The 23,478-nt window shown below is 38.0% G+C and overlaps 2 protein-coding genes across 2 annotated transcripts; one reads left to right on the top strand and one right to left on the bottom strand.

Annotated features, from left to right (window-relative positions):
• Positions 1-281: 281 nt before the first annotated feature.
• On the top strand, positions 282-19,771 carry cacna1sb (calcium channel, voltage-dependent, L type, alpha 1S subunit, b). The gene is made up of 45 exons (XM_057357043.1): positions 282-677; positions 2,357-2,462; positions 4,612-4,751; positions 4,973-5,106; positions 5,263-5,415; positions 5,551-5,756; positions 5,926-6,029; positions 6,220-6,356; positions 6,447-6,528; positions 6,633-6,793; positions 6,882-7,107; positions 7,565-7,772; positions 7,859-7,979; positions 8,070-8,184; positions 8,312-8,408; positions 8,525-8,594; positions 8,986-9,118; positions 9,465-9,594; positions 9,691-9,750; positions 9,833-9,939; positions 10,050-10,137; positions 10,542-10,649; positions 10,735-10,787; positions 10,869-11,015; positions 11,180-11,381; positions 11,680-11,838; positions 11,924-12,034; positions 12,116-12,199; positions 13,077-13,124; positions 13,857-13,883; positions 13,973-14,098; positions 14,554-14,619; positions 14,718-14,809; positions 15,004-15,163; positions 15,249-15,376; positions 15,472-15,568; positions 15,666-15,768; positions 15,842-15,943; positions 16,071-16,198; positions 16,280-16,402; positions 16,488-16,708; positions 16,779-16,822; positions 16,948-17,036; positions 17,764-17,850; positions 17,958-19,771. Exons 1-45 carry the CDS (start codon positions 487-489, stop codon positions 18,177-18,179), a joined length of 5,496 nt encoding a protein of 1,831 aa, XP_057213026.1. The 5' UTR covers positions 282-486; the 3' UTR covers positions 18,180-19,771.
• An 830-nt stretch (positions 19,772-20,601) lies between these two features.
• Positions 20,602-22,999, bottom strand: taf10 (TAF10 RNA polymerase II, TATA box binding protein (TBP)-associated factor). The gene is made up of 5 exons (XM_057357056.1): positions 22,674-22,999; positions 22,305-22,462; positions 22,154-22,218; positions 21,688-21,802; positions 20,602-21,058 (listed from the first exon to the last, which is right to left on the bottom strand). The coding sequence occupies exons 1-5, from the start codon at positions 22,801-22,803 to the stop codon at positions 20,969-20,971; spliced, it is 558 nt and encodes a 185-aa protein (XP_057213039.1). The 5' UTR covers positions 22,804-22,999; the 3' UTR covers positions 20,602-20,968.
• Between the last annotated feature and the right edge of the window lie 479 nt (positions 23,000-23,478).

Raw genomic sequence — 23,478 nt, 5'->3', positions numbered from 1 at the left:
AAATAGATTCTTAAAGGATCTAATACTTAAATGAAGTAGTTTATTTAAGGCAAGCTTTATTTAGTTAAGAAATATGCTAACCACCCAAACAAATTTCTTTCTGCTGTTGTAGAACTTTATTCGTTCTCTTTACTATCATTTCTTCACCGCTGCACCCCAAGGCCGCCCCCCTCCCCTCACCTGCCCCCGCACCCCAAGAATGGACACTGACAGCCTGTCTATATATATCCCTCATAAGGGACCAGCTGTGTCTAAATGCTCCCTGCCCCTCTGATGTCTCCTTGTCTGGTGTAGTTTTGCAGCAGGGGCCAGGGCCAAGAAGTTCCTTCCTCACAGAGGGAGTGAGGCTTAGGACCATACTAATACCTGCCCTGGACTTAAGGAGACCAAAGACCTGCTAAACCTGGAATCTTACATCAGATTTTGCGATACGAGTGAAGAAAGGGAATTTCTTTTCCGTTTTGTGGAGATTTGAGAAGATTCAACATGGAGTCGGGCGGTGGGACAGCAGCTTTGGCCTCGTTCATCATGAATGAGGAAGAACTAAAGAGAAAGCAGAGGGAGAAGCTGAAGAAACTGCAGGCCACTGGAGGAAACCCTCGACCTCCACGTTCCCTGTTCTTATTCACGCTCAAAAACCCTTTCCGCAAGACCTGTATCAACATTGTGGAATGGAAGTATCCTTCAATCTCGCCTTTAGTGGCAAAGCTTTGGATTGGTTTGATGTTTAATGTGTAAATGGAATATAGGCAGTGCTATTGGGCATGTCACAGAAAGGTATGCACGCCAGAAAAAGCTCACAACCATAGCTATTATCTTTCCTTTACTCGGCTATTTGAGTTAAAGGGATACTTCGCCCAAAAATGAAAATTCTTTGGAAAAATACAATGGTAGTCAAAATTTCCCCAGAACTGTTTGCTGTCCTACACTCTTCAAAATGTCTTCTTTTGTGTTCAACAGAACAAAAAGAAATGATAAAGTCATTTTTCCTACTCTGGGAGTCAATGGGGGGCAAAATCTGTTTGGTTATAAGCATTTTTCCAAATATCTTTCTCTGTTTTCATCAGAACAAAGAAATATATACAGATTTGGAACAACTCAAAGGTGAGTAAATGATGACAGAATTTTCATTTTTGGGTGAAGTATGCCTTTAAAAGTGAGATATATGACCCATGACATTGACACATTTGTTTGATTTAATCCCCCATCATAACTGTCTGCATGCCTGTTGAATTATGGTGTTAAGCTTTTGTTATGTGTGAAGCTCACCACAGACAAACAGTTGGCTCAGGTATTCACAGGGATGCTGATAAGGGGATGATCCTCATATTATTTACAGCCAAATGGCAAAACTTTACCAATAAAACTTTATCTCAGTGCTAATTGTCCAATTGGATAGTGGACAGCTTTTGGAGTTCAACATTGTTATAAGCTGTGTTGTACACCTGGAGGATTTTTGTCTTACCAAACATAATTAAAGGGCTCTCTCTGGAAATATGATTAAATACACATGAAGACTTATGTCACTGAATGCTGTAAGAATTTTACATAATCATAAGAATCTAGATATCAAAATACAAAAAAATGCAGCAGTTCAGTAATGGTTGGAAACAGTTTGTTAACTTCCCTCTTTGAGGTCACCCTCTGACACAAAACTGACATTAAGAGTAAATGTTTGCCTAATAGGGCCAATTGTGACTTTCAGTTCCTGCGTAGTTCAAAAAGTGGAAGAATTCAGAAGCTAACTTTGTGTAAAATCGTTTTTGCATGGGTCAAATAGGAGGCGTAATTTTGGAGTCTGTTTTGCATAAGTGTATTTAAACAGTTGAATAATATTCTGGGTGTGCACAGCTGTTGTTTGGGATCACTAGTGGACACGATGCTGAGTTGGCAGGGAAATTCTCCATTAGGCCCCTAGTGGCAGAAATGCAAACGGCATGTAATAATTGCAGGCTGGATGTATAGGACCGTTATTGGGCCTGATTTAGAGATAACTGATGAATTGACGGGCCCCAATTAGATTAATAACCAACTGACATAATAGGCTAAGAATTCTGGACTTCCCAGAATTACAACACAAGTTAGAAAAAGCTGAGGTAATTGTGCTAATAACCAAGTTATCATTGGTCATCCACTCATAGTAAATTTACAGAACTGACTTTCCTTCTTATAATTTTACTTAGTAAATAATGGATTATGTTGCAGTTGCTAATAAAGTTACCAGCCAGTTAGTAAATAACTCACCAAAGCCAGCTATCATGCGCTTTTGGTGCTTGGTTAGTAATGATTTTGGACCTTTAAAATATGTTAAGGTTCAACTCATATCCTAAATGTTTTCCTGATCAGCTTCCTCCAGACCTTTTGAGATCATTATCCTGCTAACCATCTTTGCTAACTGTATAGCTCTGGCTGTGTTTCTTCCAATGCCTGAAGAGGACACCAACAACACTAACTTAACACTGGTGAGATGCAAGTTCACACTCTATTCACACTCGGTTATGTCGATAACTGACACATTCATAGATTTGATTGAAATACTAAAATAATTCTATTAAAATCATCTGTAGTGAGGATGAATGTGAGTCCCCTTCCAGGAATGAACCCCACCAGGAGATTCCCAGAGAGACTACCCCTTTCAGAAGCTTGAGACCTTGAGAATGCCTGTATAAAACTAGATTAACTGGATTAAATGGATAGACATGTCTCAGACACAGCACCTGGTCTGTTTCCAGAGAACCTGAGAAAGTAAACATATACAAGATAAAGTTTTGTTCAGCATTTCGCCTGCTCAGCTCTTTGGCTCTCTTGGGCTAGGAGGTGCATGTCACTTGAAACTGATACTGTACGTGTGTGCTTCTAGTTTTGCCCTGTTGGATTTTTCTCTGGATTTAGAAAAAGACTGCTGTGGATTAATATTAGAGATGCACCGGCGGCCAATAATCAGCTATTGGTCGATAGTTCAAAAACAGCCGATGATCAAGGCTGATATATCCTGTCAATCAAAAGAGGACTGGAAAATGCAATGAATTTGAGCTCTGTATATAAAAATGTTAAGAAACATCACCAGTTTGATGTTCAATATTAATAGTCATTATAAGAATTAATAACATTCAGAAAGTTAAGAAATATTAATGTTATCTTTTATATAGCCAGATATAACTCTAAATAATCGGTATCGGTGGAGAAATATAGTATCGGTGCATCTCTACTTTATTTTTGTGTACTTTTTTATATCAATAAAAAAATTTAAAATCAATGATTAAATGCAAGTTGCTTTTGTAGCTGGTTTTGCAATGTGAGCTGTATATTTAGACACTGGTTTGTGAGTTGCAGCGCAGGCAGGTTTAGATGCATCTCTGAGATCCAAAGGCATGAGTGTGGGGTTTAAAGATACACTCAGCTGTCAGAAGGGGATCTTTAGTGACGCATGTGAAATGATTGTTCTAATCGACATTCTATTGAAATGACTGTGTTGTCTCACATCAGCTGTCCAGCAGACTTGCACACTGATGGTATCATTTACTCCATGTGGCCACAGAACTCGGTTTCTAGGTTGCTAAATTGCTTTTCATGATTTAATGTGGCCGATCTGTGTTCCTCCATTTGTAATACTTTGGCTGAATCGACATCTAAAAGAAATGAAAAATCTACTGTATTACACAAACATGACTCAAGCTTTATTGGAGGTATCTAGGTCACACACTCTTTCCACTAGTGTGTGCAGTCATATTCTGGGTGTCATTACATTTCAAATGGCACAAATCTGAGCCCAGCGCTTGTATTTACTCCCCATTGCTCCTCCCTGGGGTTACAGTGACTTGTGCTGGTGGGCCGTCCATACCTCAGATACTAAGTCATGAAACAGGAGCTGAGAGTTGATCTCAGAAGACGTGTTCAGAATTAGGTCAAAGACCTCTACTGTAGAATAAGAAGCACAAACGAATCAATGCAAGCTTGGCAAACACACACATTAGACTCTCACAACAGATCCGGGAACAGTTGTTTGACTTGGCCTGGAATTTGGCCTTGAGATTTGTGTGGCACTAAGATTGTTTTGCACATGTGTACATTCTTGGAGTACTGCTGAACTGAAATGAAGCCCTTTCTGGGATGTAAACAGTCATTTCAAGATAATAAGTTCCGTTTCATTTCTTTGGAATGTGACTGAAAGCTGATATCACCTGCTTTTTTGTTTTGTTTTGATGCGACCAAAATGGCAACATGTGAAATATAGATCCTGGAATGCTGAAACTACCTTAAATATGTATACAATGTGAAGTTATTAAATAATAAAATATGGGGTTAACATGTTTAAGCAACTTAAGCAATGTATGAAGAGTTCATGTGCAAAAACAGATTACAGATCATTTTTGTGCATTCCACAAAACTGCAGTTGGGTTGTTTTGATTAAGTAATAATTACTCAAAATATATACAGCTTATTAACACAATAAAACACAAAGAAAACATGATAACATATTAAAAAAATGATCTTAATAAAATTATCTGGTTATCAGAGTTATTTTATACATATACTGATAATATTTTACATGGCATTAATCTCTCACGTAACATTGCTTTCTCTTTATTGTTGTTTTCTCTGTTTTTGCAGGAGAGTCTGGAGTACATCTTTCTGGTCATTTTCACGTTGGAGTGCTTTCTGAAGATAATAGCCTATGGGCTTCTGTTTCATGATGGAGCCTATTTACGAAATTGTTGGAACATACTAGACTTTGTCATTGTGTTCATGGGGTAAGAGGAGATTTTGGAAGTTCAGTCGTTTTTAAATCTCTCAGGTCATAAAAATCCTGACATTTACTCAGTCTCATGTTGTTTCAAATGTGCATCACTTTGGTTCATCTGTGGAGCCTAAGAAATGTTAAAGAATGTCATAAAGTACCTGTCTATTTTTTAGTTGTTTTATGTTCCCAAAGAACAGTCCTTTGAAAGAAACTTTCAACCTGCTTCCACAGGCTGTTCACACTAGTTGTCGACACTATTAACTCAGTAGGTGGAGTTCCTAAAGAGAAGGGTGGAGGTTTTGACATGAAGGCGCTCAGGGCGTTTCGAGTGTTGCGACCGTTGCGCCTCGTCTCAGGAGTTCCCAGTAAGAACCTTTTAAAAATACTTACCAGCTTTTTCAATGTAAATACATGATTTTAAAGAGCATACATAATGTTATTGATATCTTCTATATCAAATAGACAAATGGATAAGATCATCTGATCAATTGGATTTTACAGCTATACTTCTTGTCTTTCAGGCCTGCAGGTGGTGATGAGCTCTATTATGAAATCCACGTTGCCTCTCTTCCATATTGGTCTGCTGGTCTTCTTCATGGTCACCATTTATGCCATTATGGGCCTGGAGCTGTTCAAGTGTAAAATGCACAAGACGTGTTACTATCAGGGCACTAGTGAGTTCAATACTGTATATCTTGAAACCTCATCTAATAAACACAGATTCAAAACAACCTTATACATTTTTATGTGAATATACTAAAACATTAATGCAAGTAAACTTATTAATATCGATGATTCCTCTGTTCCAGATATCATCGCTATCAGAGAGAATGAGAAACCTTCACCCTGCGCTCAGGCCGGACACGGGCGTCCCTGTACCATCAATGGCACTGAATGTCGGGCAGGTTGGCCTGGTCCTAACTTTGGAATCACTCACTTTGACAACTTTGGCTTTGCCATGCTTACAGTATTTCAGTGTATCACAACGGAAAGCTGGACTGAAGTGCTCTACTGGGTAATTACTTATGGACATGATGGTGCTCCTATTTATATTTGTCAGAGATCATGATATGACGATATACTTAATTATAAATAGACTGAAAACAAGACCGACAACACATTTATAATACTCCAAAAAGACATTTATTTATTCATTTTTGTAAATGGATGAGTTGATTTTTCAGGTCAATGACGCTCTGGGAAATGACTGGCCTTGGATCTTCTTTTTGACTCTAATTATGCTGGGATCCTTTTTCATTCTCAATCTGGTTCTTGGAGTTCTGAGCGGGTATTAGTACATTTTTTTGATGTTTTTAAGCTTTTGTACTATTCACTGTATATATGGTACATAGTTTCTCTCAAAACCTTATTTATATTTGGACAACATAGAAGATGCAAACGTGAGCAGGCAACTCTGCACTGAATTTGGCAACACAACTGCTTTGTGTCCTAATTGAGATGTGTTCTTTCTGTTTTAGAGAGTTTACTAAGGAAAGAGAGAAGTCCCGTTCGCGAGGAGAGTACCAGAAGCTACGAGAGACACAACAGATGGATGAGGATCTGAAAGGTTACATGGAGTGGATCACTCAGGCTGAAATGGATGAAGATATGGCGGGTAATGGCGCTTGCTGTCTGTCTCTCTGTCTGTCTGTTTTACTTGAGTGTGAAAAGTGTAATATTAAGCTTTCTTTAATTTGCCTTACAGCACTTCTTTCTAGAAGGGACACGGGATCAGAGACAGACAGCCTATACCAGATGGAGGGGCTCAACCGGGTGATATATTTCTAGTATGTAATGCCATCCTCCCCCCTCCCAAAAAACAAAACAAAACTGTGCATCATGCATAAAACTGCATTTCATTGCTTTCCAATGTTCGCTCTGTAATCCACAGCCGACTAGCCCGTCGCTGGAATGTTGTTTTACGAAAGAAGTGTCATGTTTGGGTGAAATCTAAATTCTTTGGCTGGTGGGTAATCTTCGTTGTGTTACTCAACACTTTGGTCATTTCTACGGAGCATCACCAGCAGACTCGAGGCTTAACAAATTTTCAAGGTCTGTCTGATAATGCACCTATTTCCCATTCAGTTAGCTTTTTTTTGGCAGTACAAACAAGTTTAAGAGTTTGTTCTTTTGGTTGCAGACACTGCTAATATAATCTTGCTCGGCTGTTTCACGCTTGAGATGGTTATGAAGATGTATGCATTTGGACCGAGATCCTACTTCATGTCAGTCTTTAACCAATTTGACTGCTTTGTGGTCACGATCGGCATTTTTGAGGTATTCCTGGTCGTATCGGACATCATGACACCACTGGGCATCTCTGTTATGAGATGCATACGACTTCTGCGCTTGTTTAAGCTCACAAGGTATGGTCACTCACTTATTTCAGCTTCTTAAAGAACTGAAGAGTCTGTTTAATAGGATAGTTCACCCAAAAATGAAAACTGTGTCATCGTATATCAAACCTGTATGACTTTCTTCTGCAGAACACAAAAGTTTGATGAATGCTGGTAACTAAACAACGGCAGTACCCGTTGACTTCTATTGTACACAAAACCAATGCAAGTCAATGGGTACTGCCGTTGTTCGGTTACAAACATTCCTTAAAATATTTTATTTTGTGTTCAGAGGAAGAAAGTCAAACAGGTTTGATGACAGAATTTTCATTTTGTGGTCAACTATCATTTTAAGAAAAGTAAAAAGTTTGATTTTGAAAATATAACACATACTGTATATGAATGTGTTCAGTTTCTGATCATCATACTTGTGTGTCAATAATTGAAATTATTTACAAAATGTGTATTTTCTCTCATTGGTCTTTAGGTACTGGAAATCACTTAGTAACCTGGTTGCATCTTTACTCAACTCAATCAAATCCATCGCCTCCCTCCTCCTGCTCCTCTTCCTCTTCATTGTCATCTTCGCCCTCCTCGGCATGCAGGTCTTTGGCGGGAAATTCAACTTCCCCGACAGAGAGATACAGCGCAGCAATTTTGACAACTTTCCTCAGGCCCTCATCAGTGTGTTTCAGGTACCCTGACAGCTATAGTGATAAAAATGCTATTTTGCAACCTTCGCCTATAAGTGAATGTGACATCAGTCAGTCTTTGTTTTAAGGTCTTAACTGGAGAAGAATGGGACACAATCATGTTCAATGGAATCATGGCTCATGGTGGACCTGCATCTCCGGGAATTCTTGTCAGCATTTACTTCATAGCCCTCTATTTCTGTGGAAACTGTATCCTTTGAACATTTTGTGTTGTTTTAGGTTCAATAATGGTATTTTATTGTGAAGAAGGGTTTATTTCCTTAACCAGCTGTCGGTCAGTCGTTCTTTTAAATGTGTTCTTGGCCATCGCTGTGGACAATCTGGCTGAAGCTGAGAGTTTGACAGAAGCACAGAAAGAAAAAGCAGAGGAGAAAGCAAGAAGAAAGCTCATGAGGTGACACTTTATCACATTTTTTTTTCATTTACATGATGCCTCATATGAAGCAGAGAAATGTCGTAATTTTGTTATAATTAGGCTATGTATTACCTATAGTGAGTATCTCTCTCCTTTATTAAATCAGATCCATGCCAGAGAAGAATGAGGAGGAGAAGGCCCTGATGGCCAAGAGACTGATGGAGTCCAGGTCGAAAGCTGAAGGGATGCCCACCACAGCTAAAGTAAACACATACTTGTTAACAAAGCAAACATTCAACTTGTTTGTTTCAAAGTGCTAATTTATTTATTTTTGAAAGAAATATCAGCAAATGAAACAGGTTCTATTTTTGTGCCTCAGCTCAAGATAGACGAGTTTGAATCAAATGTGAATGAAGTGAAGGATCCCTTTCCTCCCGCAGACTTTCCAGGTGAGGCTCGAAGATAAACTCTAAGGTTTTAAATATTATCTGAAGCAATTCATAAAATGCTGTCTCGGGTCGCACGGTACAGCTCTAAACACGGAAAGGAAAGCTCTGAGAAAGCTGTTCTATTATAAGTAAAACTTATTCTTAGCTCCCATATACAAGCTCATTTATGGAGCACATTTCAAACCACTGTGATGCCTGTTTGGATTCGTTTCTCGAGCCGTGAAAATGAAATGAGCATTACAACATAAACAGCTTTTAGATTGTGCTTAAAGATCAAAGCTGTAAAGTAATGCGATGAATGCGATGAATGCTGAATCAACAGAAACATTTTATATGCACGTGATTTGTTTGAACAGTAGTAATTCTGCTCATACCTTCATCTTCTGCTCAGGTGATGATGAAGAAGAGGAACCAGAGATTCCCAGCAGCGCTAGACCCAGACCCATGGCCGACCTGCAGCTCAAGGAGACAGTGGTGCCCATGCCTGAAGCCAGCTCCTTCTTCATTTTCGGCCCACAGAATAAGTGAGGCTTCTTGCCCATGAAATGACTCTATAATGCTTGTGTATGCACAGACTCCTATAACTGTACAGTAATGTTTTGTTTAAATTTCACTCTAATGTCAGTTATAATCTCATCTTAACACGTTTGTGTCATTTTCAGTCCATTCTATATTATGCTTCCAAGATGCTGCGAAGACTTGCTTTCACAAGTCATTGTCACAACTTTGACAAAACAAAATTTTTCAAACATTTAAAACTGCACAAAATGTCACTCTTTTTCTTTAACATCGTTTAACGTTTTTTAAACGTTGGTTTAACGGTTCTGCAACATTGCTCTAAAAACGAAAACTGTGTTTTTCTGTTAAAAGGTTCCGGAAGCTTTGCCACAGGATCATCAACCACACCACCTTCACCAACATCATTCTCCTCTTCATCCTCCTCAGCAGTATCTCTCTGGCCGCTGAAGACCCCATCGACCCCCGTTCGTTCAGAAACAAGGTAGCAAACGCTCTGTTCACAGATCTGCTGTACAGCTGAGACTATTTTGTCTAAATATCTGATCATAAACATCTGTTCGTTCATTTATTTTCACAGGTCTTGGCTTATGCCGACATCGTCTTTACGACCGTCTTCACCATTGAGATCGTACTGAAGGTACACACCTGCTGGCTTTATATAATGTACAGATTTGTGTGGTTGACCTTTCATGCGGTCCTGACCTGTAGTGTATTTTTAGATGACTGTTTATGGAGCTTTCCTGCATACGGGCTCTTTCTGCCGAAACTCCTTCAATATTCTGGATCTCATCGTTGTGGGCGTTTCACTCTTGTCTATGGGAATGGAGTGAGTTTGTGTGCTATCTATTGTGACGTATAATTTGACATATCCACATGTTTTCTTTAGTTATGATCTTTACTGAATTGAATGTGTAAGCGTGTGGTTTGTATGTTCAGGTCTAGCACCATCTCCGTGGTGAAAATTCTCAGGGTTTTGAGGGTCCTCAGACCTTTAAGAGCCATCAACAGAGCCAAAGGATTGAAGGTGTGTATGTCTGCCTCTTAAAGGGATAGACCACTCAAAAATTTACTCACCCAACATTTCTTTGTTCTGCTGAACACAAAGAAAGATATTTGGAAGAATGTTGCAGATCTCATCCCCCACTGACTCCCATGGTATTTATTTTCATGTCTATGGCAGTAAATGGGGGATGAGATCTGTTTAGTTCCTTTGTGTTAAGCAGAACAAAGAAATTTTTACAGGTTTGGGACACCATGAGGGTGAGTAAATGACGACAGAATTTTCCTTTTTGAGTGAACTGTCCCTTTAACTCACCTTTGATTTGTGCCATTTGTATTTAGACACGAAATGAGTTTACTTCCATCTAAACATCAAAATGTATATAGCAATACCACTTAGACTAAATATACTTACATTTGACTTTCCAGCATGTTGTCCAGTGTATGTTTGTGGCCATAAAGACCATTGGTAATATCGTCCTGGTCACCATGCTCTTAGACTTCATGTTTTCCTGCATTGGAGTTCAGCTTTTCAAGGTACAAACCAAATTATATAATGTAACCTTTTTATTTCTAAATGAAGGCAGTACTGTTGAATGTGTTACTTTATTTATCTCTGCAGGGCAAGTTATATTCATGTACGGATCCCTTGAAGAAGACAGAAATGGAGTGTCAGTGAGTATTTCATTTTCATGAAAACCTTTTTCTACTCATGAAGTTGCTTTGTGCTGATGAGAAATTCTTGGTTGTTCTCAGCGGAACATTTATAAAGCATGTGCAGAGCTCTCTTCATGACATGGAGGTGGATCAGAGACAGTGGGTCAACAGCAAATTCAACTTTGACAACGTGCTGAACGGCATGCTGGCTCTCTTCACCATCTCCACGTTTGAGGGCTGGCCAGAGTGAGTCTTTGGAAAGACATTCAACTACTGACACGTACAGCTTAGATCTTTAGTTTTAAAAAACTGAAGTTTTAAAGAGACTTTTTTTAGAAGTTTCATTCTGAGAAGTCTAATAGAAAGCAAATATCTAGTTTTAAAAATTGTCCTTTACTCTCCTTTAACAGGCTTCTATATACAGCCATAGACTCGGATGCAGTGGATTCGGGTCCCGTGTACAACAATCGAGTGGGCATCTCCATTTTCTTCATCATCTACATCATCATCATTGCCTTCTTCATGATGAACATCTTTGTTGGTTTTGTCATCGTCACTTTCCAAGAGCAAGGAGAGCAGGAGTATAAAGACTGTGAGCTTGACAAGAACCAGGTAACCAGCTAAAGACAGATGGGATTTAATATCATAAGATTCTGTTTGCAGTATCCATTTGCATTTTATATTTTTTGTTTTACTACACTTAAAAAAAGAAGGTTTTTATTTTTCATCCCAACAATTAGACTGAGATCAAGCAATAATTATTAGACCCCCTGCTGTTCAGCCATGCACCTACTATGCCTCACGCACCACCCACTTTTTAGATCAATGATGTTGCAGGCAACAAGACTTCCTGTACATCCTGCATTTCTGCGATATCATGTTTGTTTTGTGTCTTTTTACCCTTCATCAGCGTCAGTGTGTGCAGTATGCGCTAAAGGCGAGACCCCTCAAGTGCTACATCCCCAAAAATCCACACCAGTATCGTGTCTGGTACTTCGTAACCTCCTGTTACTTTGAGTATCTCATGTTCTTCCTCATCATGCTCAACACACTGTGTCTCGGAATGCAGGTAAGCAGCATATAACATTACGAATTGAGTTCAATACAAGAATGGTTGTTTTGTTATGCTGTTTCTTATCTTCTCTGTGATTCAGCATTGCAACCAGGCCGATTATATTACCAAACTCTCAGACACTCTCAATCTCATCTTCACCGTCCTCTTCACTGCCGAGATGGTCGTCAAACTCATTGCATTCAAAGCTAAGGTACTTCTGCTTCACTCAGTATGAAACCAGTGGTCCACATTGCTTCAACCAATAATTCATAGTTCTGTTGGTCTATTTCAGGGTTACTTTGGAGACCCCTGGAACGTGTTTGATTTTGTCATTGTGATCGGCAGTATCGTTGACGTGGTCCTCAGTGAAGTTGACGTGAGTTTAACAACAAATCATTTTTCCGCAAAGCCGCAGCTACACCAGAAGTACTCTTTAAAGTCCCAGTGAAATAAAAAATGACAATGCCTATTTTTTCATGAAATATTGCAGCGTTTATTGTAAATAGTTTATCAATGTGGCTCATTCTCTTTTTTTAAATTCGTGTGCCCTCATAATCTTTAGTTAAAATCTGAAAATGCACTTCCTGTAATGACAATCCATCTTAAATGGCGTATGTTAGACGGCTTGGGCGGAGCATCCGTTAACTCCTCCCCTTCAACTGTCTGTCTGCTGCCAGTTCCATTTCAAAATGCAACAGCTGTTTTTATACATCCAATCAAATCGCAGAGAAAGACGAAAGCCACGGCCACTATTTTTCTCATTAGAAATTCTATTTCACTTTGAAATGCATCAAAATACGGAAGTAAAAACGATCGCAACTTCCGGTTCACAGGGACTTTAAATGTCCTTACAAAACACAAGCGTTCCAAATGGTGAACAATGTATTTAGTGATACATGAAGCAAAGAGGGCATCAGGCATTCAATAACAACAATAGTACGCATGAGGTATAGCTCCAGCCGACTGTATATCTCCTCCGACCAATTTCACTCACCAGCAGCCGGTCATGATTCATTTCACTCGTCTTAATGAACGTGTCGAGTCTCTCATTTTCTTCACACGTTCACATAACTGTTTAATCCACACCGTTGCACATTATCCAGAGTGACCTGATGCACTTCACTGTTGTAAATAACCACTTGAAATGCTATGTGTAACTGTTGGTGTTGTGGTCATGTTTGTCTCCCATTTGCCATTTTTCACATTCATCTTCATCTCACTGGATGTATGTAACCGTCCTCTGTTCTCCTCAGACTGCGCTGGAATCCAGTGGAGGATTGTGGTGTCTTCACGGTTGTGCTGTAAATATCAGTCTACACCGCATGAGTCTGCTGTGACCACACATGTACTACAACTTACATCTCTTATATTAAAAGATAGAACAGTTTAAAAGCGATTAATAGGCTTGACTTTAGTGGCCTAATCAGCATTTTTTGCTTAGTTGCTGTTAGACAATGTGGTGGCTCTTGTTAAATGGACAGTTCACCCAAAAATGGAAATTTTTTCATCATTTATTCACCCTCTTGTCATTCTAAACCTGTATGACTTTCTTTCTTCTGCAGAACACAAAAGATATTTTGAAGAACGCTGGTAACCAAACAACATCGGACCCCATTGACTTCCATTGTATGCACACAAAACTACTGAGATATTTCTCAAAATATTGTCTTTTGTGTTACACAGAGTACACACAGGTTTTTAATGACATGAGGTTGAATAAATTTTGACAGATTTTTTTGGTGAACTGTCCTACTGTATAGGGGTGTGTTTTGGGTATAAAAGTCATTTAAATGTGTTGCATGATCAATCGTGGCCATGTCTCTAACACTTGGTTGCAGTTTTTGGAGCCTAAAAACCCTGTTTCTTTATTTTTATATTGCTTTATTTTGTGCATGAATGTTTGACAGGAATATTGCTATGAATTTATGGAAAGATCTTTGTAGTATATAATATAAAGTAAATACAAAATGAAACATGACTTTTGTTGGACCAACGATAAAAATGAAAGAAAAATGAGTCTCTTTATGTTTTAGGAAGTGAATCCAATGCAGGCTATAGCTGTAAGTAACTCTCCGTCTGCCTTGTTTGCAATGCAATACACCTTGGGTTAATATTTAACGCGTTATTAAATCATTTGATTTAATTATAGGATGAAGAAAATGTTAAAATTACCATCACCTTCTTCCGTCTGTTCCGTGTGCTGCGTCTCATTAAATTGCTCAATCGTTCAGAAGGGATCAGGAATCTTCTCTGGACTTTTATCAAGTCCTTCCAGGTCAGATGGGAAAATGGTGTTTTATGCATAAATAGTCATGGGTTTTATTTCCAGTCTTTATAGGTCCAGTGTATGAAATTTAGCAGCATCTAGCGGTCAGGTTGCGCCGCATGTCACGTTTTCGCTTCTTTGCTGAAGGAGATAACGTATTTATGAAACATGCTCTGTAGAGCAGTTTGTCCGTTTAGGGCTACTGTAGAAACAACATGGTGCATGGTGTATGTAAATACACATAGCTCATTCTAAGAAAATAAAAACATAGCGCTTCATTATGTAAGGTCTTTATACAACTCTGAACACATAGTTATGCATATTATATTGCATTTCTGTCAATAGATTCTACAAAAAAATTACACACTGGACCTTTAAAGACATATTTTCAGTATTTTTTTTAGATGGGATTTGCTTTACTCTTTTTAATAATGATAGGTTGTGTTGATTTGTGATTTCTTCAGGCACTGCCTCATGTGGGTCTCCTCATTGTCATGCTGTTCTTCATCTATGCTGTCATTGGGATGCAGGTGAGCTTAATCTTAGCTGATTTAAGCCAGTTGTTGAAATGTCATGTATTTTCTCCAGTTCTTGTTTCCGTCTTTTCTCAAATTCTGTCTTTCTGCAGATGTTTGGTAAAATTGCACTGGTCGACGGTACAGAGATCAACCGCAACAACAATTTCCAAACATTCCCGCAAGCCGTTCTGTCATTATTTCGGTGAGCTGACCATGTACTGTAAGAAAAAATGTAAAATGTACAATTTTCAATATGTGAAATTTAATGCTGCTCATTGTTCTCCAAAATCTTTTTATATAATCTGAGCTATGTATACAGTCTCAAAAACAATACAGTATATTAAAAACTATATTATTAGTTCAGTGATAGCCAATGATCAATGTTTGGGTTGACAGTGTTGCAACTGGAGAGAGATGGCCTAAAATCATGGTGGCCTGTATGTATGGAAAACTCTGTGACCCCAAATCAGACTATGGTCCTGGAGAGGAATACACCTGCGGCTCCAGCATTTCCGTTTTCTACTTCCTCAGCTTTTACATGCTGTGTGCGTTTTTGGTAAGCTTGCATTTCTCAAACATGCTAAATGCAAGTATTTAATTGCGACATACCCTTGGAAAATGTTATACTTCCCTTCCTCCAGGTTATCAATTTGTTTGTGGCCGTCATTATGGACAACTTTGATTACCTCACTCATGATTGGTCGATCCTCGGCCCGCATCACCTGGATGAATTCAAGAAGATCTGGGCCGAGTATGACCCTGAAGCGACGTAAGTTATGAAACGGAACCCAGTGTCTCATACAGAGTATCCGCATTGTATGTTTTGCAGCAAGAGATGATGAGGTACATTCTGTCTTTATAAAGGGGACGAATCAAACATCTGGATGTGGTCACTCTTCTGCGGAGGATTCAGCCACCGTTGGGCTTTGGTAAATTTTGTCCTCACCGTTCAGCGTGTAAGGTAAGACAGATGATAGCACTTCTTCGCCATATAGACAATTTGCTTGTTTGTATTCTAATGTGGATTTCAAATGTTTATTTGTGAATCTTCACCACAGAGACTGATTTCCATGAACATGCCGCTAAACAGTGACGGAACAGTGACCTTCAACGCCACTCTCTTTGCATTGGTCAGAACCGCTCTCAAGATCAAAACTGAAGGTATATAATTGTTTATGGACTGTACGTTTTTGCAGCACACTATGTATTTACAGACTTGTGTTGGCTTTGTTAGGAAACTTCGAGCAGGCCAACGAGGAGCTGAGAGCCATTATTAAGAAGATTTGGAAGCGGACCAGTATGAAGTTGTTGGACCAGGTCATTCCTCCCATTGGAGGTGAGATAGCTATGACAATGAAACCGTTTGTCAAACCGCTACATCTTGCTTTCTTGTTCTTGTGTGTTGTTCAAGTTGGTTTTGAGCTACAATGAGTCTGAATAAGCTGTGATTTGATTGGCTGTAGAGGATGAGGTCACCGTAGGAAAGTTCTACGCCACCTTCCTGCTTCAAGAACACTTCCGCAAGTTCATGCAGCGACAGGAGGAATATTACGGTTACCGGCCAACCAAAAAGAACGCGGCTGAGATTCAGGTACACCGGATGAGAAAAACCTACAGATACATTTTTTTCCTGAGTAAATTTTGTGACATAAGTGTTCTTCTGGAATTGCAGGCAGGTCTGCGCAGCATCGAGGAGGAAGCAGCACCTGAATTGCACAGGGCCATCTCAGGTGACCTGATCGCAGAAGATGAGATCGAGCGTGCAATGGAGGGTGGAGAGGAGGGCATCTACAGGGTGTGCAGTTACAGACAAACTGATCGTTCATTGATTGATATCATGTATTTGTGGGCTTACAGCCTCTGTGTCTCTATTCATACAGCGTACAGGAGGTCTGTTTGGAATTAATGCGGACCCCTTCGCCTCTGAGCCCAACAGCCCTTTATCCACACAGGTGACTAGCCAGAGACCCCTTCAGTTTGCAGAGACCCATCTGGAGGACATTGAGTCCCCCCCTGACTCTGTCTTCCTTCCTAACACCGAGTTCTTCCCTGATAACATCCAAACAACAAGCAACAACAACAATGCCAACTTCATTGATGAGTAAGTATATGATAAGGGAAAATTCATATTTATAATGATGTTTATAATGCTTATTTGATTATGTTTTTAGCATCTCATCTAGGATTACATTTGAGAGCGAGTCTCAGGATACAAGTAAGTGTGTTTTTACCACATTTCATTCAAATGAATTGACATTCATCCTGTTCACAGTATTCTTATTAAATGGAATAAGTTTGGTCAAAAATCCTTTCTAACAGAAATCAAATGTTTACCAATAGGACACTCTAGTTTGTATGAGGGCGGAGCCTCGGGTGCTGATGACAGGATGCTGTCAGGGTTTACTGTGAGAACAGATACGGACACACAGGTATGGATAGATGTCACATTAATACAGATATATAAAATGTATATACCAGATGTTGATTTACAAAATCCTGAACATAAAGCTCCAAACCGTATTTTTTTTATATCAGCATCTATGTTTGAAACATAAAATTTTAGGTTCTTTTAGTTCTGTCAAACGATGAATCGCTGTTAATCGCATCCAGAATAAAAGTTTGTGTTTACATAATATATAATAAATGTGTACTGTGCATATTAATTTTGTATGTATAAACACAAAACATGTATATACATGTATATATATTTAGAAATACTTAGATGTATTTATTTACATTAATACCAACAATTGAAATGATATATAAAAGTTTATCAAATCTTTTTTTTCCCCGTAAATATATGCGTGTATGTGTTATAAATACAAAATTTATATGCAGAGAACACAGACATATATTATGTAAACACAAACTTTTATTCTGGATGTGATTAATCACGATTAATTGTTTGACAGCCCTAGTTATTTTACATAATTATTTACAATCAAACTGACATTTCCTGTGAAATTGTACCAGAAAGCTCAACAAAATTATTATAACCTCATTCTTATGTTAGGTCAATAAACTTTTGTTTATTTTGTAGGTACAAATGACAGGTAGCAGCTTTAACATACAACTTAGACAGCCAGAAAGCTTGACTAGATAGTGACTGCATTTTTTGCATCCTCTCTAACTTTGTTGTTTGATTTATCATCTAAGTTCCCCTATAATCCATCATATGGCACTTCAGAGAACCTGAGAGCAACAAGAGAAGATTCATCAGCCACCAACAAACTCATTCAGCAGGTAAACTGCACCAGGCTACAGCTGTCCCCACTGTTTCAACTTGCCAAAATTTACCGGCTTTCTCAGGCAAAATGAAAGTACTACTTGTGTTTTCTATCATTCCACAGGCACTGAGACATGGTGGATTAGATTCATTGGCTGAGGACCCAAAGTTTGTGTCTGTGACTAGAAAGGAACTGGCAGAAGCCATTAATATCGGCTTGGAAGATATGGAGGGGTTGGCTAAGGGTATTCTAAACGGGCAGACCCCCAAAGCACCCAAACGTAGACGCCGTCCCATCCCAGTCCCACCCAGCGCCAAACCCAAGGAAGACACTACTGCAGTGTAGATAGATATTCAGAAATAATTATCATATTTATGTGACATCATCAACCTGAATTGTATGCCCTTGTTCAAGTTCACTTACTTGACAGTTTGTAAACAGTGTTCTTGTTGTTTTAAAAACAGTGATCACCCAGAAAATTTGTCCAATCTTTACGGTGGTATTTATGTTTTACTGAGTGATAAAAAGCACAGTAGTTAACATGACTGTCACTACTTTTAAGTACTGAACTCTGTGTATTTTTCTGATGGGTAATCTGATTCAGGGACTGATTTCTGGTTTGGTGACTGAACATATCAGGCATCCTACATAGAAGTAATCAAACTTCTGTTCTGTGAACATACACAATAAACCTACACTTGAGCGAGATGGATATAATACCGACAAATTACTTGTTTTTTAATCTGGATGTCCCATTGAAACACAAAGGAACATTTTTTCACATGTGCCTTGTGAACAAGCGATGGTTTAAAGCTGCACATATTTGTAAAAGTCAAATGGCGTACAGCTAAAATGTAATGTTTATAGAACACATTGAAACACAACAATCATTTAAAACTTTTTGTAATGTTAAAACATGATTTTTGTTTAATTTAATTGATTATAATGCTGACATGTCTTGTTTCCAAGAAAATGTTTAGCAATGATTAATTTTAGAAACTCTGTATTCTGAAAATTGTTATTTGAATTTGTATTATGTATGCTAGCAAAATAAGCACACATGGAAAATGTTTGCATGCTTGTGCCCTTTGGTTGCTGTACAACATGCAAAGCATTTCATTTGTATTTTACTTACTCATTTAACAGTTAAAAGGTTGGGTAAATCTTTAAAATGTGGCATTTTAGTTGCAAATTGAGCTCATCTGCATGTTTGTTTATATGAGTTTTACGTTCTTGGAAATATCTTCCTCAATGCTCACAGTAGGACAGAATTTCCAAAGAAAAGACACATTGGCTAGCACAAGATAAAAGCTCACTTTTGCTGCGAAGGGTTAAAGTTTGTGTCAATCCAAGCTACTTGGTTTTATTGGACATTGAGATAAGGGGAATGGGATCAGGACGTGACGCAGGCCGGATTCGAACCTGTGTCCCTCTAAGCTGCTTTCTTAAATGTGTCGTTAGCGCATGCACTACCCACTGTGCTGATTTCTTGTCATTTTTTATTTTAGCTTCTAGAAAAATGTGACGCTTGCTTTGACTTTGTAATATACATTGGTGCAGATGGTAACGCTTTAATATTGTCAGTTGTAAAGTACAAAATCCCTTTAGTGCAGGTGCTTGACTAGAACAGCAATGTAAGAGACGTTTTTCTATTTTCTCTGTGTAGATTTTGATTACACTAACTTTAACATGTTACACGTTTTGAAGAAGCACATTTTAATAAAAAACGTGTCGACTTGGATATCACAGACTAAAGTCTTAAAGCTGTGTATGAAGTATAAATGATTGGTTTGCATTCTTTAGACAAACAAATCATTTCATTCAAGTCTTTGAAACAATCTAATAAACAGGTGACAGACCTGAAAAAGAATTTGTTGTTTCAATGTCTTTTTTTTCTTGCTTTCAAGATTTTTCTTTCATTACTCCATGCATCACTACATGGAAAACATTCAAAATCGAATATGCAAGACGAATAAAAAACCTGAAAATATTTCAAACTAATTAGTCTTGATCATAATATTTATTTTAATACAAAAAGTCGGTGTTACAATTGCCCTTAAAGGGATACTTCACCCAAAAATGAAAATTCTGTCATCATTTACTCACCTTCGAGTTGTTCCAAATGTGTATAAATTGCTTTGTTTTGATGAACAGAGAGAAAGATATTTGGAATAATGCTTGTAACCAAACAGATCTCAACACCTATTGACTACCATAGTAGGAAAAAAAACAATGGTAGTCAAAAGTGCCCCAGAACTGTTTGCTGGCCTACATTCTTCAAAATGTCTTCTTTTGTGTTCAACAGAACAAAAAAATGATAAAGTAATTTTTCCTACCATGGTAGTGAATGGGTGTTGAGATCTGTTTGGTTATAATCATTCTTCCAAATATCTTTCTCTGTGTTCATCAGTACAAAGACATTTATACAAATTTAGAACAACTCAAAGGAGAGTAAATGATGACAGAATTTTCCTTTTTGGGTGAAGTATCACTTCAATATTGAGCTTTGACATTTGGTTTGCTTGTGTCCAACAGCTGAAAAGCAACTTCGAATAGCACACATCAAACGCTATTATTTATATATTTATCCTAATCTTTGCTCTAGACCAGATGGAGTGATGAGCTCTCTATGCCCAGTGCAGCTGTACTCATGACAAGGAAATATGAGAACAGCTCCAGATTCTATTAATACAGCAACACGCTATAGCTCAAGCCGTGTATGGTGTTAAACTAAATCCACAAAGTAGAAGAGAGCGAAGTGTTTTTACAAACTCATATATTGTTTACAGACATTTTGAATTTATATCACATGCCCTTATTCCCTGTAAAACTAATACAATTCCAACACATTTCTTTATACAGTAATTCATCTACCTAGGTGTCAACAACATAATACACAGAAGTCCAAACGTTTTTACTGACAAAATATGGTAGAAATTAATTACAAGGTATTTATTTATAATAAATTTTTACTGATGTGTAATCAAACAACTCAAACAGGCTTATAGAATAGAAAAAAGCTGCTAAATGCATAAAGGCTCCTGTGGGCTGATGGTTCCCGCACTACAGAACATCATCTTCAGAGCTCTGATGTGATTTTAAGCAGTCCAGTTTAGTGAGGCTATATGAAGCCTTCATATGAAGTAGTAAGGTTTCTTAACATTTACGCCATATTCTGCCAGGGCCGGTGTCAGATCTTCCATTGTCAGCGTGTACTTCTTGTCCTTGGGTTAGATTTTTGTTTAGAGTGAGAAGATTTTTCAAGACGTATACATGCACTTACATGCATTTCATTTGTACAAATATTAACATGCTGATTCATATGTACAAGCACGGAAAAAAATTAAGAGACTATTTCAAAAGTATTTCTATTTTTTCTTCATTTCCAATTTATAGGTATGTGTTTAAGTAAAATGTTCATATTTGTTTCATTCTGTGAACTACTAACAATATTTATCCCAAATTATTGTTTTATTTGCATTTATTTGCAGAAAATGAGAACTGGAGAAACAGGTAGAAATGACAGAAAAAATGTTCTTTATTTTTTCAGACCTCAAATACTGCAAAGAAAACAAGTTCATATTCACTTTTAAGCAATATAGAAATAATATTTGTTTATGTAATTATTTGTTTATGTATTTAGGAAAACGTCATTAACTTCATTCTTTTTTTGTTTTCATTTGTGTTGTCATGGTGTCTGAAGTTTTATTTTGTTGAAAATTAACAGAAACTGGACTGGAATGACCACAATACATCTAGAAATGCTGATTAGATTAAAATTTGGAATCGTCTCTTCATTTTTTCCACAACTGTTTATTAATATACAGTGTTCAAGAATTGTGTGAGTTCAAACCTTGGCTTTGTTCCTGGAGCTACCAGAGGCTGTTCCCTTCATTTTGCAGTGCTGCAAAGCGTCATTTGCAATGTCCGAGATAAACTTCTGGGACGCCAGAGATATGAGTCGGATTCTGCCAATGATAATGTTGTTTACGAAGAGTTAAAATGAGATGAGACTTTAAGCATGAGTTATAAACCTGATTATTTACTAAATGTTAAACTTAAAAAAATGTAAAACATCAAACAAAATGTGGAATTATGAAGTTTTAATATTACAATGCAGTATTTTTCATAAAAACAAGAAGTAAATACGTATACATAGATGCACAGTAATACAAACAATAATGACTCTAAAACAGACTAAAAAGACTGTATTTCCCTAAAAAAACTGTATTTTATGTCGGAAGAACTTGAGGGTCCTAGAAATAATCTTCACCACCACTACAGACAAGCTGCTGGAAAAAAAACACTGGTCAACTCACATTCTTGGATCCGAGGCTTCAAAACCAGCTCGATTTAGGTAGTATCCTGTGACTGCATCTGGGATCTGAAACCAAGACACTCTGTTAACAGTGCAATTCACAATACTTCATCATTAACCAAAATACATACAGGAATCATGTATGAACTCACCGTGGGAGTGTAGTCCTCCAACTGCATCAGGAAGTCAGCCAGAGGTGTAGTTGAGACGACGGGCTTTACATCGCCATTGGCGATTCCTGTGGGCACATATACGCCGTTTGATACAGCGGAGTCAGATGATGGGGTTGCCATGGCAGCCGAGGTGGGAACTGTGAGGAGACAAAAGTACGACAGACGTTCATATACACGCTTAAGTTACACACATAACATAAACCACCACAACGAAGTTTCTCTTAACTTTATAAAGTACCAAGCTTTATACTTTAGACGATGCAGACACGTTCCTCTTGCTAACGTTAAACGGGTTAAGGCAGCAATATGAAAACGAAAAGGGTTGCATAGAAAAAACATTCCACACACCATTCGTGCTCCCGACCCCAGGGATGCTGCTTGAGTTTGCAGATGCGCTGTTCGGGACGCAGTTGATGCTGGAGGTAGATGTGCTGGATGCTGCTCCCGCCAGTCCTGCTTGCGGAAGATCCACGTTCATCTTTATAGCGTGAAGTTAGCTGCCCTGTTTGAATATAGCGGATGTAATAATCTAATTCTATTGCGTTTAAACTAAGTCAAAGTTGGGTGGTGCGATCTCTTGGGCATTTAAAGACGCGAGTTTAGCGACAATTCAATCTCAGGAGAAAAATATTTACGCGAGAGGTACGTCACATGATTAACACTTCCGTGTGCAACGAGTAATACAGCCCAAAATGCTTTGATCAATAGTTCCGGCACACGGAACTTGGCTGTACGTGTAGATAAAGCGCACATCTTGCTATTTATGTTTACTATTATATATTTTGTTTATTGAATGGCATAATTAGAAATATATTGTAAATACATAGATGTTGACTATCGCAAGTTATAAGATGTTGCAATAGCTCCACCTGGTGTTCATATTTGTTAGTTACGTAATTCAAGGCACGAGAGTGCTTTACGCACGAGTCATTTTCAGGTGATTCTTTGTGTTAGCAGCCCAAATTCTTGAAGAGAACAGAGCAACACATATTTACATTTGTACATCGTAAATATGAATACATTTATACGTCTAAATTACTTTAAACATTTTATTTTTTAAATGGAATCATCTTGGAATAGTCTTTTATTTACATTTTAGATACATGAAGGTATAACACACAATCACATAGTGACACATCAAAAAGACAAAAGC

Source organism: Triplophysa rosa, linkage group LG17 (assembly GCF_024868665.1).
Source record: "Triplophysa rosa linkage group LG17, Trosa_1v2, whole genome shotgun sequence".
Lineage (NCBI taxonomy): Eukaryota > Metazoa > Chordata > Actinopteri > Cypriniformes > Nemacheilidae > Triplophysa > Triplophysa rosa.
The sequence above is the reverse complement of the archived record's forward strand: the minus strand, read 5'-3'. Positions and strand labels throughout refer to the sequence as shown.

Excerpts from the sequence above, each read along its gene's own strand:
- cacna1sb (XM_057357043.1), top strand. The coding sequence starts at position 487 with ATGGAGTCGGGCGGTGGGACAGCAGCTTTGGCCTCGTTCATCATGAAT. Across the intron at positions 6,529-6,632 it reads AACCGGGTGATATATTTCTA|CCGACTAGCCCGTCGCTGGA; the intron begins GTATGTAATGCC and ends TGTAATCCACAG. Across the intron at positions 14,099-14,553 it reads CTTTTATCAAGTCCTTCCAG|GCACTGCCTCATGTGGGTCT; the intron begins GTCAGATGGGAA and ends TGATTTCTTCAG.
- taf10 (XM_057357056.1), bottom strand. The coding sequence starts at position 22,803 with ATGAACGTGGATCTTCCGCAAGCAGGACTGGCGGGAGCAGCATCCAGC. Across the intron at positions 22,463-22,673 it reads TGGGGTCGGGAGCACGAATG|TTCCCACCTCGGCTGCCATG; the intron begins GTGTGTGGAATG and ends GTCTCCTCACAG. Across the intron at positions 21,803-22,153 it reads GAAGCCTCGGATCCAAGAAT|AATCCGACTCATATCTCTGG; the intron begins GTGAGTTGACCA and ends TATCATTGGCAG.